General features: G+C 46.4%; 1 protein-coding gene across 1 annotated transcript in view; it reads right to left on the reverse strand.

Moving 5' to 3' along the window:
- Positions 1 to 20,822, reverse strand: part of LOC106572902 (E3 ubiquitin-protein ligase UBR4) — a 159,279-nt gene that overhangs the window by 100,499 nt on the left and 37,958 nt on the right. The window contains 20 exon segments of the mRNA XM_082962270.1: positions 83 to 146; positions 292 to 512; positions 2,773 to 2,939; positions 3,133 to 3,233; positions 5,455 to 5,498; positions 5,500 to 5,557; positions 5,801 to 5,913; positions 5,915 to 6,008; positions 6,806 to 6,963; positions 7,597 to 7,694; positions 7,864 to 7,982; positions 8,486 to 8,715; positions 9,111 to 9,233; positions 12,941 to 13,123; positions 13,301 to 13,429; positions 13,628 to 13,710; positions 15,977 to 16,115; positions 16,412 to 16,537; positions 17,082 to 17,241; positions 20,194 to 20,363. Coding sequence (XP_082818396.1) covers positions 83 to 146; positions 292 to 512; positions 2,773 to 2,939; positions 3,133 to 3,233; positions 5,455 to 5,498; positions 5,500 to 5,557; positions 5,801 to 5,913; positions 5,915 to 6,008; positions 6,806 to 6,963; positions 7,597 to 7,694; positions 7,864 to 7,982; positions 8,486 to 8,715; positions 9,111 to 9,233; positions 12,941 to 13,123; positions 13,301 to 13,429; positions 13,628 to 13,710; positions 15,977 to 16,115; positions 16,412 to 16,537; positions 17,082 to 17,241; positions 20,194 to 20,363 — 2,580 coding nt within the window.

The following is a 20,822-nucleotide window of genomic DNA, read 5'->3' on the forward strand; positions in this document are numbered from 1 at the left end:
CGTGGGAATCGAACCCACAACCCTGGCGTTGCAAACACCATGCTCTACCAACTGAGCCACAGGGAAGACCATTACTACTTACTTTGCCCTGGGACACGTTTGCGCTCACTTTCTCCACAACGTTTTTCTGGGTCAGGTACTTTTTGCTGTAGAAAATAAAACAGATTTCTATTTGTATTGAATCTAACTGCATATTTAACACATCAACTATCATACAAGACCTAGTTAAGACTTTACCAATAATATTTCACATCACCAGCTCTACACATCAGGAACAAAAACATGTCTTACCATCTGGTCAGCCAGTCGATGGCAGCACGGTGCAGCTGCAGATGCCCCGCCCCCTGACCGGCGCTGGCTAGGGTCGCCATGATCACCATGAGTTCCGGGAAGCCAGCGCCGTCCCCATTGGCCAGCATATCTGTTGCCATGGGGATGAGGGTGGAGAGCAGGACGGTGCACACGCCCTCGCCCACCTGGCTGTTGTCCCTGACAATGTGCGTGGTGAGCACCTGGAGAAAATATTTAAAAAAGACAGTTCCAACATAATCAGTTTGGTCGACAGGTGTTAATTATTGACGATACATCCACGTTAAGTATCCACAAGGATATTTTGACTTTCGATACTGAGGTTTGGTATCACGATACCATCACGTTACTTAACACCAAAACAATACCACAGCAAACGAAATTAAAAGCCTAATTAGCCAAAGTCACAGAAAAGCCCTTAAATCGAGACAGATCTGTAGAGATCAATATCATTACATTTAGAATGGATGTATTAAATGAATCAATTATACAATTACACAAATCAATTTGGCTTTTTTTTTTACTAACTACATAACATATTGGTAATAATATATTTGAATGGTAAATCTCTATTGATAAACTGGGTAAATGAAGATGTAGCCGAGGTCTATTCATATTCACATAGGAGTGTGTGAATGAATTGAGTTATTGAGCTCGTTTTTGCCTGATTTCATGGAGCTACAGAAGAAAAACAATCTGCTTCCCTTCCATTTGGTACTTATTTTATTGTACTGATCAACAACATTTGCAAATAAAGAAGCAATCTGTTCTTTTATAAAAAAAAGTGTGCCTGTCTCTTTAAGACCCATGACGTCACACACACACTTAGAAGCTGGAGCTAAGACGATCTTGACTGGGACAGACGAGACAAAATGGATGAATAAAGTCGTTGGAGCAGCTTTGAAAAATCAGCATTATTTTGCCCTATATTTTTGCATATTATCACAAACTAGGTACTAGCATCGTGAACTGACGTTAGCTAAAGCTGTAAGCTAGCAAAGAAAGTTAGCCTACAAAGCTGGAAGCTTCCGGTATCTTCTAACATGTTCTATCCTGTATGGACAGTTATACATGCTGTGTCGAATTATTAAAGTTTGTTAACTTTTGTGCATCTTAATATGCAGCTCAGACTGAGTTTATTTTTTATTTAACCTTTAACTAGGCAAGTCAGTTAAGAACAAATTCTTATTTACAATGACGGCCTACAACGGCCAAACCCGGACAACGCTGTGCCAATTGGACTCCCAATCACGGCCGGTTGTGATACAGCCTGGATTCGAACCAGGGTGTCTGTAGTGACACCTCAAGCACTGAGGTACAGTGCCTTAGACCGCTGTGCCACTCGGGAGCCCAGTTCAGTGGTTCCTCAGGAAAGACTAGAGTCAGTATGAGAGAGGAGATAACATGATACAGTCCAGACTCCCAGTGGGTTCCTCAGTCCAGACTCCCAGTGAGTTCCTCAGTCCAGACTCCCAGTGAGTTCCTCAGCCCAGACTCCCAGTGAGTTCCTCAGCCCAGACTCCCAGTGAGTTCCTCAGCCCAGACTCCCAGTGAGTTCCTCAGCCCAGACTCCCAGTGAGTTCCTCAGTCCAGACTCCGTGAGTTCAGTGGTTCCTCAGGATAGACTAGGGTCAGCAGAGTACGTGGAGCAGGCACGGTAAGGGCACATCGGCTATGTTGATCTACAGACTTGATCCTCTCTCAAATCAGTAGACGACGCGAGACATTTGACAGAAGTACCAAAAGTAATACAAAAATTATAGTACTGACATGTTTTATCCATGTTGTCGTATCTAAGTTTTGGTATACCGTGCAACAATAAGGCTACAAACATACTAGAAAAAACACAAAGAGATATAAAAAATAACTGCCAAGATAAAGGAAACACCAACATATAGTGTTTTAATAGGGCATTGTGGGTCATCACGAACCAGAACAGCTTCAACGCACCTCGGCATAGATTCTACAAGTGTCTGGAACTCTATTGGAGGGATGTGACACCATTCTTCCACCAGAAACTCCATCAATTTGGTGTTTTATTGTTGGTGGTGGAAACCGCTGTCTCAGGCACCGCTCCACGATCTCCCATAAGTGTTCAATTGGTTTGAGATCTGGTGACTGAGAGACATCCATGGCATATGGTTTACATCATTTTCATGGCTCATCAAACCATTCAGTGATCACTCGTGCCATGTGGATGGGGGGGGGGGGGCATCGACATGGTACCCAAAATAATGGCCTGTCCAGCATTTCCATACCTGTCCCTAAGCATGATGGGATGTTAATTGCTTAATGAACTCAGGAACCACACCTGGTGTGGAAGCACCTGCTTTCAATATACTTTGTATCCCTCATGTACTCAAGTGTTTCCTTGATTTAGGCAGTTTTCTGTAGCTGAGACTGTTTAATGTTGACCAGTCTTGAGAACCGCTTTTGTGCCGACACACACACACACACACACACCTGTAGCAGCGCCCTGTTCTCCTGCACCGTCTCCAGATGCTCCGAGTCCTTGGGTGGCGTGGCCGTCATGCGGGTGAGCCACGACTGCAGCCTGGACGGCTCCACACACGCCAGCTGGGCCAGGGAGCCACACAGACACAAAAGACTGGGGTTGGGACTCTTCTCCGCTGAGGTGGAATAAGTAAAGAGAGGTTTAAGATATGAAAGAGATGGTCGAACTGAAACGATCATGGAAGGAACTTGAGAAACTACAGTAAAAAAAGGGTTTGACGTCAAATCTCTAGTTGGTATGTATGGACAACACTTTGGTCTGGGAGACAAAACTGGTCTGTGATGGGGAAACAAGAGGAGTTAACTTACTGAGCTGGAACAGTTTGGTGAAGAATTTCAGCACCCGGTTGCAGAATTTAGCAGAAAGGTTTTCATTGGCTGTAGCCATCATGATCTGAACCAGTTCTCCGCTGAGACACAAAACAAGAGAGAATGTTAAAGAGATCAACGCCAGCACGTCCAATAGGCTATGGGAAGATAAATACCAAAATTATAGAATTACTCCTGTCTATACAGAAATAAAAGAAAAATAAATCAAAATTGCTGATTGTTGAGGTGAGCGTTTTGGGCAGCATACAAATATTAAATAGCTGATTGTTGAGGTGAGCGTTTTGGGCAGCATACAAATATTAAATAGCTGATTGTTGATGTGAGCGTTTTGGGCAGCATACAAATATTAAATAGCTGATTGTTGAGGTGAGCGTTTTGGGCAGCATACAAATATTAAATAGCTGATTGTTGAGGTGAGCGTTTTGGGCAGCATACAAATATTAAATAGCTGATTGTTGAGGTGAGCGTTTTGGGCAGCGTACAAATATTAAATAGCTGATTGTTGATGTGAGCGTTTTGGGCAGCGTACAAATATTAAATAGCTGATTGTTGATGTGAGCGTTTTGGGCAGCGTACAAATATTAAATAGCTGATTGTTGATGTGAGCGTTTTGGGCAGCGTACAAATATTAAATAGCTGATTGTTGAGGTGAGCGTTTTGGGCAGCGTACAAATATTAAATAGCTGATTGTTGATGTGAGCGTTTTGGGCAGCGTACAAATATTAAATAGCTGATTGTTGATGTGAGCGTTTTGGGCAGCATACAAATATTAAATAGCTGATTGTTGAGGTGAGCGTTTTGGGCAGCATACAAATATTAAATAGCTGATTGTTGAGGTGAGCGTTTTGGGCAGCGTACAAATATTAAATAGCTGATTGTTGATGTGAGCGTTTTGGGCAGCGTACAAATATTAAATAGCTGATTGTTGAGGTGAGCGTTTTGGGCAGCGTACAAATATTAAATAGCTGATTGTTGAGGTGCGGCTTTCAATGAAACGCATCTAAAAAGTCCTAGCCCTATCGCAAAATTCCAAAATACAATCGCTGGGAAAAACACAAGACAAAAAGAAACTCTAATCTGTCTTTAGTTATACAAATTCTCTCAAAACACCCAACTTGATCAACATTAGGCCTAAAGCCTCCTCTATTGTGCACTACAGCAGCGCTCCTATCCTCAGTGAGGGTGCATATTCACTGTCTTTATCAATGGGTGAGTCAGTGTCAAGGGAAAGTTGTTTTACGACCATCTCATTTCCTCCTCCAGTCTAGACGGACGTCATATTGGGGCGGCAGGGTAGCCTGGTGGTTAGAGCGTTGGTTCAGTAACCGGAAGGTTGCTGGATCGAATCCCCGAGCTGACAAGGTACAAATCTGTCGTTCTGCCCCTGAACAAGGCAGTTAACCCACTGTTCCTAGGCCGTCATTGTAAATAAGAATTTGTTCTTAACTGACTTGCCTGGTTAAATAAAATATTGCAGCCAACAAATATGAGTCTCACCTTTTCTTACACCTAGATTAGATGGAGGTTTCAAGACAAGGTGTTTTTTATTGATGTCAGTACCAGCAGAGTCATTTAGGATTCTACCAATATGTCTCCAGTCATGTAAAGTGTCGTAGAAATGCAATACATGTGTTTATAAAAAAAAAAACACCTTCTCTTTAAAAAAATGTTAGCTGTTACAAACAGGGAAAGAGGGGAGATACCTTTGTTGTACAACTGAATGTATTCAACTGAAATGTGTCTTCCGCATTTTAACCCAACTCCTCTGAATCAGAGAGGTGAGGGGGGGGGGGGGGGGGGCTGCCATATTCAACATCCACGTCTTCAGCGCCCAGGGGAACAGTGGGTTAAACTGCCTTGTTCAGGGGCAGAACGACAGATTTGTACCTTGTCAGCTCGGGGATTCGATCCAGCAACCTTCCGGTTACTGAACCAACGCTCTAACCACTAGGCTACCTGCAAGTTAGTTATATTATAATCCTAATTTATGACTAACCAATCTACTCATCACATTAGGAAAAGCAGGCTATTTTACATTAGTCTGTAAATGCCATGAGAAAGGCATGATTTACATGCAGGGATTTTTTTTGGGGGGGGGGGGGTGAAAAGATCGCTTCCCCAAACTATAAACTCACGAGCCGCCTATAAGAGAGACTGTCGTAAACGGCAACACGGCTTAGTCCGCGGTCGTGTGGTGGGGGAAAACATACCACACCCCTGTGGGAATTGAACCCACGACCTTGCTGTTTGGTAGGAGCACGGCTTTAACCAACTGAGCCACACCAAAAACCACAGACATACCTGAAGGAGAAGAAGTCTTCCATGGCCTTGCATACTTGGCTGCTCCTCCAGCTGTCTCTCCAGATACTGCAGACACTCCTCCAACACAGACTCATCCAGACCACTAAGACAAAACACATTTAACAAATTACAGGTGTCCATCTCGTTGAATAGGTCTCAAAAACAACCTTTCACTCTGACCGTTTTTCTTAGCCAAAATACTCAAGCCCTGTCAAGTTGATGAGGGGGGGATCATTGATGGACAGCAATCGTCCAATTCATTTCTGCTCTTGTGGGGGGGGGGGGGGGGGGGTCATTAAAGCTCCAGTCTCAGCCTAACTGCTCGGGTCAAAGTTTCAAGTCTCACCTGTTGGGGTCTGAGTGGTTGGCGATGATGTTGTAGCATCCTGTGACCAGTCTCTGGTAGACGTGAGCCAGGAAGGTGTCTGACTCCGCGGGGCCCAGGATACGCTCCAGAGAGGGTAGAGCAGATCTCAGCTACGCTCTCTGTACTGCTCTCCAAGAGGAGGGGGAGCAGGGCATGGACCACCTGGGGAGGGTTCAACTCCTCAGTCCTGGATGGGGGGGGGGGACACACAGAGAGAGAGTTAGAGAGAGGGCAGAGAGAGAGAAGAGAAAAGAGAGAGAGAGAAAGAGGAGAGAGAAAGAGAGAGAGAGAAAGAGAGAGAGAGAAAGAGAGAGAGAGAGAGAGAGAGAGAGAAGAGAGAGAGAGAGAAGAGAGAGAGAAAGAGAGAGAAAGAGAGAGAAAGAGAGAGAGAGAAAGAGAGAGGAGAGAAAGAGAGAAAGAGAGAGAGAAAGAGAGAGAGAAAGAGAGAAAGAGAGAGAGAGAGAGAGAGAAAGAGAGAGAGAGAAAGAGAGAGAGAAAGAGAGAGAGAGAAAGAGAGAGAGAAAGAGAGAGAGAGAGAGAGAAAGAGAGAAAGAGAGAGAGAGAAAGAGAGAGAGAGAAAGAGAGAGAGAGAGTTAATGCTGCTCTCTAGGAGGAGAGGTTCGACCTGGGGAGGGTTCAACTCCTCAGTCCTGGAGAAGGGGGGGGGGGGGGGGTGAGAGGGACAAACACTTCAAATACTAACAGCCATGTCTACAATCATTTCCAGTATGGAACGAATTACTGTGGAGCCAGTGCTTACTAGCGCCAGAGAAGTTAGAAACCCAGACGCTCAACAGACGCTCAACTTCCTGTAACGGCTTTGATGAAAACACAGACCCAAGTCAATGGGAGAATCGCATATTTTATCCACAAGGTATATTAGCTTTGCAATACTGGAAAGTGTTGATGTAATATCGACTGTGTGGAAGTGGCTGCTGCTGGTATTAGAGCACCATTGTGTGTGGCTGAGGAGAAATAACTTACACAATGAGGTCTCCGGTGAGGCGTACCAGGGAGAGGAGGATGTGTTTGAGAGAGGAGGCCAGGGCCAGGGACTGGTTACTGAGCGTGCCCAGATGAGCCGTCTGGATGGCTCTGATGTAGCTCTCGGACGGGATGGTGTCGTTGGCAAACGCATTACGCTGAGAGAAGAAGAGACAAGTTACACAGGCTGTATCCCAGTCAGTCATTATGCTGAGAGGGGGAACACAGGCTGTATCCCAGTCAGTCATTACGCTGAGAGAAGAAGAGACAAGTTACACAGGCTGTATCCCAGTCAGTCATTATGCTGAGAGGGGGGGAAACACAGGCTGTATCCCAGTCAGTCATTATGCTGAGAGGGGGAACACAGGCTGTATCCCAGTCAGTCATTATGCTGAGAGGGAAACACAGGCTGTATCCCAGTCAGTCATTATGCTGAGAGGGGGGGGAAACACAGGCTGTATCCCAGTCAGTCATTATGCTGAGAGGGGGGGGAAACACAGGCTGTATCCCAGTCAGTCATTATGCTGAGAGGGGGAACACAGGCTGTATCCCAGTCAGTCATTATGCTGAGAGGGGGAACACAGGCTGTATCCCAGTCAGTCATTATGCTGAGAGGGAAACACAGGCTGTATCCCAGTCAGTCATTATGCTGAGAGGGGGGGGAAACACAGGCTGTATCCCAGTCAGTCATTATGCTGAGAGGGGGAACACAGGCTGTATCCCAGTCAGTCATTATGCTGAGAGGGGGGGGAAACACAGGCTGTATCCCAGTCAGTCCCAGTGGTACACACCCATGATCCGATGTTAGGGAACTCGTTGGTGTGGATATTGTTCCATGTCTCACACAGCGTCTGGACTGCGGACGGCAGGTTCTGCATCACATTCTGACCTGAACAAGTGAAGGGACACACAGTTGTTGAGTGAGAGGAGGATTGAGGGGGCTCTGCTTGTCTCCGACTGAAAACAGACATTAAAACTAGGTATTGCTGACTAGATTTTGCTGAATATATATTCATTTCTCTAGAACGTGCCCAAACCGTAAGCCCACTAGTACGTACCAAGCAGGTTGGCTTTGCAGCGCATGGAGCCTATAGACAGCACTGCAGCGTAGCCCTGAAGTTTAGCCTCTGATAGCTTGTTCTCTCCTTCCTCTGGTAGGCTCATCAGAAGGTAGGACCTGAGACATACAAAAACAAGACATTATGTTTCAGGATGCAAAGAACACAATTCTTTTTTTGTGTTTACTGCCAACTGAGCCTGTTATTTGAAGACATAAGGTTGTTCTGGCCCGACGGGACAACACAGTCTCAGCTGTTCTGGCCCGACGGGACAACACAGTCTCAGCTGTTCTGGCCCGACGGGACAACACAGTCTCAGCTGTTCTGGCCCGACGGGACAACACAGTCTCAGCTGTTCTGGCCCGACGGGACAACACAGTCTCAGCTGTTCTGGCCCGACGGGAGAACACAGTCTCAGCTGTTCTGGCCCGACGGGACAACACAGTCTCAGCTGTTCTGGCCCGACGGGACAACACAGTCTCAGCTGTTCTGGCCCGACGGGACAACACAGTCTCAGCTGTTCTGGCCCGACGGGACAACACAGTCTCAGCTGTTCTGGCCCGACGGGACAACATACTGTGAGTGAAGTGGTAAAGAGAGGACGACGGTGGATTTCTCTCACCTGGTGAAGGCTGTGTACACATCTATGAGCTGCAGTGTAGCAGGCAGCAGGTTTTTGGTGATCTCTGAGGGCTTGTGAGGGTCTGTCTCTGCCGCCACCTTAGAGAAATGTTCGTCCAGGGACACCTGGACTTTGGAGATGACAGTGTCCAGAGTATAGATGGTCTGTAGGGAGGGGACCTGGTGCAAGGGCAGGATGGAGCTGGGGTCCACACAGGAGAAGGCTGAGATCTATAGAGGAGGAAGGTTACACAGACATGCATGGCTCTGAATGTAATCTATATTAAAATGATTCATCATTTGTAGCAAATCTGTAAATAATAAAACGCCGTTGATTTATTGAGCATTGAACAAACAACAAACACACACAGTTTCATATATGTTCAAGCACAGACTCCGTCTGTCACACTACGGCTGGGACGATACCAGTATCGCAATATTTTCCCCCTTGGCAAACATGAAAACACCTGCTGTATGTAAAAATAGTGTGATATAGTTTGGAAAATACATGTGACTCTGGATGACTAAAATAATGTTTGTTTTCCTTACATAAAGTTAAATCCGCTTTGTGTTTTGTTTTGTTTGCCACGATAATGGCATCTTCTCGTCTCTATACCACAACCCACCTGTCTAGCGATGTACTCTTCAGCCAGCTCCACGTCGTACTTGACGGTGCTGCACCTGGACGAAGCCACCTCGATCAGAGACGTTGCTTGGTCTGCCTTCATCCCCTGGGTCACCAGGTGCTCCTGAGATTGACCAGAGAAAACAGAAGAATTAACAGTCGATTTTTTCATTTCAGTTTAATACAACAGGTGGTTTATCAATTCACAAGGGATTAGATGGAAACCAAATTGTTGAAATTATATCAAATCTAGTTACAAAACATGAATAGCTACCTATTCTTATATGTATTATGTAAGACAACAGCTTCTAAGATAATGAAGTAAAATATGACAGCTTGTCTGAGGGGAATGACTGGATAACTGACTGTCTGGCTGACCTACTAACTTACTAACTGACTGGCTGACCTACTAACTAACTAACTGACTGACTGTCTGGCTGACCTACTAACTAACTAACTGACTGACTGGCTGGCTGACCTACTAACTGACTGGCTGGCTGGCTGACCTACTAACTGACTGGCTGGCTGACCTACTAACTGACTGGCTGGCTGACCTACTAACTGACTGGCTGGCTGGCTGGCTGGCTGACCTACTAACTGACTGGCTGGCTGGCTGACCTACTAACTGACTGACTGGCTGGCTGGCTGACCTACTAACTAAATGACTGGCTGGCTGACCTACTAACTAACTGACTGGCTGGCTGACCTACTAACTGACTGGCTGACCTACTAACTGACTGACTGACTGGCTGGCTGGCTGACCTACTAACAAACTAACTAACTGGCTGACCTACTAACTAACTGGCTGGCTGGCTGACCTACTAACTAACTGGCTGGCTGGCTGACCTACTAACTAACTGACTGGCTGGCTGACCTACTAACTAACTAACTGGCTGACCTACTAACTAACTAACTGGCTGACCTACTAACTAACTGGCTGGCTGGCTGACCTACTAACTAACTGACTGGCTGGCTGACCTACTAACTAACTGACTGGCTGGCTGACCTACTAACTAACTGACTGGCTGGCTGACCTACTAACTAACTGACTGGCTGGCTGACCTACTAACTAACTGACTGGCTGGCTGACCTACTAACTAACTGACTGACTGGCTGACCTACTAACTAACTGACTGGCTGGCTGACCTACTAACTAACTGACTGGCTGGCTGACCTACTAACTAACTGACTGGCTGGCTGACCTACTAACTAACTGACTGGCTGGCTGACCTACTAACTAACTGACTGGCTGGCTGACCTACTAACTAACTGACTGGCTGGCTGACCTACTAACTAACTGACTGGCTGGCTGACCTACTAACTAACTGACTGGCTGGCTGACCTACTAACTAACTGACTGGCTGGCTGACCTACTAACTAACTGACTGGCTGGCTGACCTACTAACTAACTGACTGGCTGGCTGACCTACTAACTAACTGACTGGCTGGCTGACCTACTAACTAACTGACTGGCTGGCTGACCTACTAACTAACTGACTGGCTGGCTGACCTACTAACAAACTAACTGACTGGCTGACCTACTAACTAACTGACTGGCTGACCTACTAACTAACTAACTGGCTGACCTACTAACTAACTGGCTGGCTGGCTGACCTACTAACTAACTGACTGGCTGGCTGACCTACTAACTAACTGACTGGCTGGCTGACCTACTAACTAACTAACTGGCTGACCTACTAACTAACTAACTGGCTGACCTACTAACTAACTGGCTGGCTGGCTGACCTACTAACTAACTGACTGGCTGGCTGACCTACTAACTAACTGACTGGCTGGCTGACCTACTAACTAACTGACTGGCTGGCTGACCTACTAACTAACTGACTGGCTGGCTGACCTACTAACTAACTGACTGGCTGGCTGACCTACTAACTAACTGACTGGCTGGCTGACCTACTAACTAACTGACTGGCTGGCTGACCTACTAACTAACTGACTGGCTGGCTGACCTACTAACTAACTGACTGGCTGGCTGACCTACTAACTAACTGACTGGCTGGCTGACCTACTAACTAACTGACTGGCTGGCTGACCTACTAACTAACTGACTGGCTGGCTGACCTACTAACTAACTGACTGGCTGGCTGACCTACTAACTAACTGACTGGCTGGCTGACCTACTAACTAACTGACTGGCTGGCTGACCTACTAACTAACTGACTGGCTGGCTGACCTACTAACTAACTGACTGGCTGGCTGACCTACTAACTAACTGACTGGCTGGCTGACCTACTAACTAACTGACTGGCTGGCTGACCTACTAACTAACTGACTGGCTGGCTGACCTACTAACTAACTGACTGGCTGGCTGACCTACTAACTAACTGACTGGCTGGCTGACCTACTAACTAACTGACTGGCTGGCTGACCTACTAACTAACTGACTGGCTGGCTGACCTACTAACTAACTGGCTGGCTGGCCTACTAACTAACTAACTGGCTGGCTGGCCTACTAACTAACTAACTGACTGGCTGGTTGGCTGACCTACTAACTAACTAACTAACTAACTAACTAACTAACTGGCTGGCTGACCTACTAACTAACTAACTAACTGACTGGCTGGCTGACCTACTAACTAACTGGCTGGCTGACCTAACTAACTAACTGGCTGGCTGGCCTACTAACTAACTAACTGGCTGGCTGGCCTACTAACTAACTGGCTGGCTGGTTGGCTGACCTACTAACTAACTAACTAACTAACTGGCTGACCTACTAACTAACTAACTGGCTGACCTACTAACTAACTAACTGGCTGACCTACTAACTAACTAACTGGCTGACCTACTAACTAACTAACTGGCTGACCTACTAACTAACTAACTGGCTGACCTACTAACTAACTAACTGGCTGACCTACTAACTAACTAACTGGCTGACCTACTAACTAACTAACTGGCTGACCTACTAACTAACTGGCTGACCTACTAACTAACTGGCTGACCTACTAACTAACTGGCTGACCTACTAACTAACTGGCTGACCTACTAACTAACTGACTGGCTGGCTGACCTACTAACTAACTGACTGGCTGGCTGACCTACTAACTAACTGACTGGCTGGCTGACCTACTAACTAACTGACTGGCTGGCTGACCTACTAACTAACTGACTGGCTGGCTGACCTACTAACTAACTGACTGGCTGGCTGACCTACTAACTAACTGACTGGCTGGCTGACCTACTAACTAACTGACTGGCTGGCTGACCTACTAACTAACTGACTGGCTGGCTGACCTACTAACTAACTGACTGGCTGGCTGACCTACTAACTAACTGACTGGCTGGCTGACCTACTAACTGACTGGCTGGCTGACCTACTAACTGACTGGCTGGCTGACCTACTAACTAACTGGCTGGCTGACCTAACTAACTAACTGGCTGGCTGGCCTACTAACTAACTAACTGGCTGGCTGGCCTACTAACTAACTAACTGGCTGGCTGGCCTACTAACTAACTGACTGGCTGGTTGGCTGACCTACTAACTAACTAACTAACTAACTAACTAACTGGCTGGCTGACCTACTAACTAACTAACTAACTGACTGGCTGGCTGACCTACTAACTAACTGGCTGGCTGACCTAACTAACTAACTGGCTGGCTGGCCTACTAACTAACTAACTGGCTGGCTGGCCTACTAACTAACTGGCTGGCTGGTTGGCTGACCTACTAACTAACTAACTGGCTGGCTGACCTACTAACTAACTAACTGACTGGCTGGCTGACCTACTAACTAACTGGCTGGCTGGCTGACCTACTAACTAACTAACTAACTAACTGGCTGGCTGACCTACTAACTGAGGGCCACAGACCTTGATCCAGTTGACATATGTGGGGACTCTGAGTCGTGAGGACCAGCGCAGGGTGTGAAGGATGTCACTCTCGCTGGGTTCTCCTTGGCCATCCTTCAGCTGCTCCATGTAGGCCTTAGAGGGGGGTAGGACCCCCAGGATCCTCCACAGCACCAGGAAGTAGTACTGCAGGGAGCACGCCTCCTGACAACGCAAGAGATACACTGGTGTTAGTTCCAGGATTATCTTGTGTGTTTTCTAGAACTATACTATATGTATAACTATACTTGTGAGGACATGGGGAAACAACAGCGTTAGTTCCTCTACAGCGTGTGTGTGTGTGTGTGTGTGTGTGTGTGTGTGTGTGTGTTCCTTGCTCACCATAGGTGTGATGGGTTTATTCTCCTGTCTCCTGGCTGTATCAAACTGTGAGCCGGCAGAAAGCAGGGAGACCAGACAGGCGTAGAGCTCATTATACTTCACCGCTCCGTTGAACAGCTTCTGGAACACCTGGACAAAATAAAAAAACACATTAAATTTACTCATCTCCTTCAGGTATAATGCTTCATGACTGGTTATGAGCCTTTATAAATGTCCTATTAAAAAAATTAAAAAGGTTTGTAATGGGTTATGTCTCCATATAGATTGTTTTTAATATCCTGGACTAATAAATTCACAGTCTGTGGTTGGTTTGATGTGTAGTTTCACCTTGCTGTCGAGTCGGCTTCGGTCCTCCTCTGACGCTTCAGGTGACAGGACGCAGTAGAATTTGGGCTGCACTACTGTGGAATCTAACAGAGGAGAGAACATTAAAAACTGTGTTATAACCCAAATCAGCTACAATGGTTTTGCGTTTCTGCACTCCACTGTTTTGTTGTTATGACCGTGTGTGTGTGTGTGTGTGTGTGTGTGTGTGTGTGTGTGTGTGTGTGTGTGTGTAAAAGGGTACCACCATCTTGAAGGAGACAAGTACATCCTTCTTTAATGCTAAAGCTGGGACAATACAACGAAAAGGATCCATACCAACACAACATAAAACGACAAGTAGCCCTTTACTAGAAGAATGTGAAGTTTGAAATGTAATATGGGCTATCGCTAAAAGGAAAATGAATAGCCACAACATTCGCAATACAAGCAGCAGTAGCAACACAAGCAGCAGTAGCAATACAAGCAGCAGTAGCAACACAAGCAGCAGTAGCAACACAAGCAGCAGTAGTAGCAGTAGCAATAGAAGCAGCAGTAGCAATAGAAGCGGCAGTAGCAATAGAAGCGGCAGTAGCAATAGAAGCGGCAGTAGCAATAGAAGCGGCAGTAGCAATAGAAGCGGCAGTAGCGGCAGTAGCGGCAGTAGCGGCAGTAGCAGCGGTAGTAGTAGTTAAGTGTAATACACTCAGCAAAAAAAGAAACGTCCCGTTTTCAGGACCCCGTCTTTCAAAGATAATTCGTAAACTTCATTGTAAAGGGTTTAAACACTGTTTCCCATGCTTGTTCAATGAACCAATAATGAACATGCACCTGTGGAACGGTCGTTAAGACACTAACAGCTTACAGACGGTAGGCAATTAAGGTCACAGTTATGAAAACTTAGGACACTAAAGAGGCCTTTCTACTGACGCTGAAAAACACCAAAAGAAAGATGCCCAGGGTCCCTGCTCATCTGCGTGAACATGCCTTAGGCATGCTGCAAGGAGGCATGAGGACTGCAGATGTGGCCAGGGCAATAAATTGCAATGTCCGTACTGTGAGACACCTAAGACAGCGCTACAGGGAGACAGGACGGACAGCTTATTGTCCTGGTAGTGGCAGACCACGTGTAACAACACCTGCACAGGATCGGTACATCACACCTGTGGGACAGGTACAGGATGGCAACAACAACTGCCCGAGTTACACCAGGAATGCACAATCCCTCCATCAGTGCTCAGACTGTCCGCAATAGCCTGAGAGAGGCTGGACTGAGGGCTTGTAGGCCTGTTGTAAGGCAGGTCCTCACCAGACATCACCGGCAACAACGTCGCCTATGGGCACAAACCCACCGTCGCTGGACCAGACAGGACTGGCAAAAGTGCTCTTCACTGACAAGTTGCGGTTTTGTCTCACCAGGAGTGATGGTCGGACTCGCGTTTATCGTCGAAGGAATTAGCGTTACACCGAGGCCTGTACTCTGGAGCGGGATCGATTTGGAGTTGGAGGGTCTGTCATGGTCTGGGGCGGTGTGTCACAGCATCATCGGACTGAGCTTGTTGTCATTGCAGGCAATCTCAATGCTGTGCGTCACAGGGAAGACATCCTCCTCCCTCATGTGGTACCCTTCCTGCAGGCTCATCCTGACATGACCCTCCAGCATGACAATGCCACCAGCCATACTGCTCGTTCTGTGCGTGATTTCCTACAAGACAGGAATGTCAGTGTTCTGCCATGGCCAGCGAAGAGCCCGGATCTCAAACCCATTGAGCACATCTGGGACCTGTTGGATCGGAGGGTGAGGGCTAGGGCCATTCCCCCCAGAAATGTCTGGGAACTTGCAGCTGTCTTGGTGGAAGAGTGGGGTAACATCTCACAGCAAGAACTGGCAAATCTGGTGCAGTCCATGAGGAGGAGATGCACTGCAGTACTTAATGCAGCTGGTGGCCACACCAGATACTGACTGTTACTTTGGATTTTGACCCCCCCTTTGTTCAGGGACATTATTCAATTTCTGTTAGTCACATGTCTGTGGAACTTGTTTATGTCTCAGTTGTTGAATCTTATGTTCATACTAATATTTACACATGTTAAGTTTGCTGAAAATAAACGCAGTTGACAGAAAGAGAATGTTTATTTTCTTGCTGAGTTTATAATAAAGTAGCTAGTGCACATTATTATAAACGGATTGTTCAATTTATCGTTATCGTGACAATTCAGTCAATTTAACGTTATCGTGACAATTCAGTCAATTTATCGTTATCGTGATAATGCAGTCAATTTATCGTGATATGGATGTTTGTCCATACCGCCCAGATCTATAGATGAGGTTATTCCCCTTTAACAAAACAGAACAGAAAGGCTTTGACTTACTCCTACCTGCCGAGCAGTGCTTGGACCAGTTCTCCTCCACCTCTTTAAAGCCGCAGTAGAGCGGCAGGGCGCTGCGTTTGGACCCGTCCTGGACTGAACCCTGGCCTGACCACGGAGGGGTCAGCAGATTGTACTGGACCTGCAAGCAATAGATCGATAGACCCTGTCAGTCACTGTGTTAGGAGGGCTACCACTTCTGACCAACGACCTACTGCAAAAAGAGAAAATGTTGCTGGACAATAAAACTCAAAATACGGGTTTTTAAAAACAGACATTTTGATGGGGATTTTAGTATTATGCTAATTTGATTTCCACTGGGCTGCGAAAATTGATTCAAGAGTGTTAATAAAACCATGCTGGTAATAAACACAATTTCTACCCATTCTAAAGCGCAACCCAACACTAAAAAAAGGACGGAGCAGCCATTCAACCTACCTGTTGGAAGAGGTACATGGGGACCTTAGAGTACTGGTGCAACAGGTAGTCTAGCACCAGCAGCATGCGGGCCAGGTTGAGGGGTACGGCTCTGAGCTGGGCCTCCTGATGCTGGGGACCCGCCACCTGAGAGAGAGAGGAGAGGAGATTGGACTTTATTAAATCAAATATTATTGGTCACATACTTAGCAGATGTTATGAAGTGTGTAGCGAAATGATTGTAATTATTGCTTCGGAGATAGAAGCAGAGCTGCCATGTCTGTCGACGCCATCTTATTGGTTTGACATATAAGAAACCTTGCTAGCTTGCTGTGTTGCACATTCATAAGGGTAGCTAGCTAATTACAGTATCTATGGGCAATTCCACAGTAACAGAATGATGTGGAGACACAAGATAAAGTTTTACTTGAAGAACAGTGCAAATGTAAAGTTTGGTAACAGAACGGCGGTTTGTTACCATCAATCTGTTAACAAACTTTGCATCTGCACTAAATGTGTTTTTGTAAATATTTGAAATACGTTGATTTAAGCAGGGATAGAGACTTTCTGACAACAAAGTCAGTACTGATCAAGACCGAGTCCAAGACCACTGGTAGAGTCAGGAGCCATGATAGCTGTGACGTGAGTCCAAGCCTTGGTAAGACAACCTAGTTAAAGAGCATTTAAATACCTCTGTGATGGCCTGGGTCACCAGGGTGAGCACGGCGCGCCTCCCCCTCTCAGACAGGTTGTGGAAGAGCAGCAGCAGGAGCTGGAGGTGCTCCACGTTTAGGTCCTCATCGCCGGGGACAGAGCCCTGAATGGTGTGCTGCTTCAAGGTGCCCACAAACCTAGAGGGACGGGGGAAGAGAGAGAGAAACCTTGTGTAAACATCATGTTTTATTTTAAAGGGAGATCAGAATTCTGAACAAAAATGACAAATTACACAATTTTTTTTTTTTTAGCTAATAATTAACATGGCATTTAGCCAATTCATAAAATGGAAATGTGGATTTTACCTCAAAAGCAAAATTGGAAATTTCAGTTTGGAATTTTACAGAACTTCTCCCGCTCAGACCAATGAACGCAACCACGCGCCAAAATAAATAAAATCGTTGCTGTCCTTTATGAAATTACACTGTTCATGTAAAAAAAAGGACCAAATACACTGACTGTTTAAACCAAAACTATTTCTTACGGTGAACATGAACAATTAAAATCTGACTGATTGATAATTCTGAATCAATAGTTGCGTCCACTCTGGTAGGCGACACAACTCCGGTAAGACACAACTTTCTACAGTGCATTTGGTTACAATGATCCCGAAAAATTACATTGGTTGTCAACTCAACTAATAAAGCCTATGACATGACTAAATCCATTTTACAAGCATCTGAATGCTGGAAGGTGCCCCGTATATGTATCCCATTAGAATAGGGAAAGGCCTACCTATCGTTGGCGCGAACAGCAACAGTTATGACAGTCATATGTGACTCACCACCTGGATTTGGTCTTATGTAGCAAAATTTGAATTTCAGTTTTTTTTTTATTTTTTACATTGGATAAAAGTAGAGACTCAGAGCTAGAAAATGGTATATCATACACTACAGTTGAGAAACAAATGGGAAAGTAATACTGCTTTGAAAGACGATAAACTTCTGAGAAAAATGGCATTTTAGTGAGTGAGTGAGTGAGTGAGTGAGTGAGTGAGTGAGTGACATGCATAAAAGTTGGACAGGCTACTGAACCGAAGGAGAGGATGAATCAATGCAGTCACAACCGATAAAGAGGTAGGTTACTTTCAGAATAAAACAATATGAGTGAAAAAAAAAAAAGTGAACTGGCGATTTGAAAATAAAAGAAAAAAAATGTAATCGGTTTTCTGACCGATGTATGTTTAATATGGATTGGTTTGGTCTCTCCTGAACCAATGAACTGACTAATATGTAATATTAGTAATAATTATTAGTAATAATATGTCATTATTACCAATGAGACACTCATACCTCTCCCAGACCTTTACACCCATACACAATACGGGGATTACAGGCTTCCGAGTTTTCCCTCAATTTAGTTTCCGATTTCGAGGTTGGTTCTGTTTGGGAGAGGCTTGCCCTGATTGGAATCATCCTCATTGGTCAGGACGTGTTGCACCTGTCGCCTCATAAGTCAGTCGTTAGTTTCACTTGTGCCGGCCCAACCAGGATGAGCTGCCGGCCCAACCAGGATGAGCTGCCGGCCCAACCAGGATGAGCTGCCGGCCCAACCAGGATGAGCTGCCGGCCCAACCAGGATGAGCTGCGCTCTCCCTCTAAGTGTGAAAAACAAAGCCTTTTATTTTGTCTCCCTGTTTGGATTACACAATATTACAGAGCGGTGTGGGTCTTCCTCCTCCACCATATTACAGAGCGGTGTGGGTCCTCCTCCTCCTCCTCCATATTACAGAGCGGTGTGGGTCCTCCTCCTCCACCATATTACAGAGCGGTGTGGGTCCTCCTCCTCCTCCATATTACAGAGCAGTGTGGGTCTTCCTCCTCCTCCATATTACAGAGCAGTGTGGGTCTTCCTCCTCCTCCATATTACAGAGCAGTGTGGGTCTTCCTCCTCCTCCATATTACAGAGCAGTGTGGGTCTTCCTCCTCCTCCATATTACAGAGCAGTGTGGGTCTTCCTCCTCCTCCATATTACAGAGCAGTGTGGGTCTTCCTCCTCCTCCATATTACAGAGCAGTGTGGGTCTTCCTCCTCCTCCATATTACAGAGCAGTGTGGGTCTTCCTCCTCCTCCATATTACAGAGCAGTGTGGGTCTTCCTCCTCCTCCATATTACAGAGCAGTGTGGGTCTTCCTCCTCCTCCATATTACAGAGCAGTGTGGGTCTTCCTCCTCCTCCATATTACAGAGCAGTGTGGGTCTTCCTCCTCCTCCATATTACAGAGCAGTGTGGGTCTTCCTCCTCCTCCATATTACAGAGCAGTGTGGGTCTTCCTCCTCCTCCATATTACAGAGCAGTGTGGGTCTTCCTCCTCCTCCATATTACAGAGCAGTGTGGGTCTTCCTCCTCCTCCATATTACAGAGCAGTGTGGGTCTTCCTCCTCCTCCATATTACAGAGCAGTGTGGGTCTTCCTCCTCCTCCATATTACAGAGCAGTGTGGGTCTTCCTCCTCCTCCATATTACAGAGCAGTGTGGGTCTTCCTCCTCCTCCATATTACAGAGCAGTGTGGGTCTTCCTCCTCCTCCATATTACAGAGCAGTGTGGGTCTTCCTCCTCCTCCATATTACAGAGCAGTGTGGGTCTTCCTCCTCCATATTACAGAGCAGTGTGGGTCTTCCTCCTCCTCCATATTACAGAGCAGTGTGGGTCTTCCTCCTCCATATTACAGAGCAGTGTGGGTCTTCCTCCTCCATATTACAGAGCAGTGTGGGTCTTCCTCCTCCATATTACAGAGCAGTGTGGGTCTTCCTCCTCCATATTACAGAGCGGTGTGGGATTTTATTTATTTTATTTAGTGGCCACTTACGGTGGGTGTCTTTTAGGGCCCATATATATATATATATATATATATATATATCTGTGGGTGTCTTTTAGGGCCCATATATATATATATATATATCTTGTTGCTTGCAGCTTTCAGTGGACACCTCCATGGGTTGATTTAAAAACCCGTTTCGTTTTGGTTGTTCTTAGTGAGACTCTTTGTTAGTTCTCCCTTCTGTTTGAGCGACAATTTTTGGTTTCTTGTTGGGAAACTTAAGTTACAATATAATATCAAAAGTGTTTTAATTAATGATGTGGTCTTACCTCTCCCAGATCGTTATACACTCAGGTACGTCTGGGTCTCCCTGCAGAGAGGCCTTGTGCTGCCAGATGAGCAGGACTCTGGAGAGCACCGACAGGGACTGGGGGTTGATGTACAAGGGCCACGGGCCCTCAGAGAACGGAGCTACGCCCAACTGCTGCAGCAGGGTGTTCTGGGAAAGACGAATAAGACTTATGTCAGACTAACAGCAGCTACTGTGCAAAGACGTGAGTACGTCTGTTCCCTTCCCCCCCGAGTACGTCTGTTCCCTTCCCCCTCCGAGTACGTCTGTTCCCTTCCCCCTGAGTACGTCTGTTCCTTCCCCTGAGTACGTCTGTTCCCTTCCCCCTGAGTACGTCTGTTCCCTTCCCCCTGAGTACGTCTGTTCCCTTCCCCCTGAGTACGTCTGTTCCCTTCCCCCTGAGTACGTCTGTTCCCTTCCCCCCCGAGTACGTCTGTTCCCTTCCCCCCCGAGTACGTCTGTTCCCTTCCCCCCCGAGTACGTCTGTTCCCTTCCCCCCCGAGTACGTCTGTTCCCTTCCCCCTCCGAGTACGTCTGTTCCCTTCCCCTGAGTACGTCTGTTCCCTTCCCCCTGAGTACGTCTGTTCCCTTCCCCCCCGAGTACGTCTG

This window comes from Salmo salar, chromosome 15 (genome assembly GCF_965601325.2).
Source record: "Salmo salar chromosome 15, fSalSal1, whole genome shotgun sequence".
Lineage (NCBI taxonomy): Eukaryota > Metazoa > Chordata > Actinopteri > Salmoniformes > Salmonidae > Salmo > Salmo salar.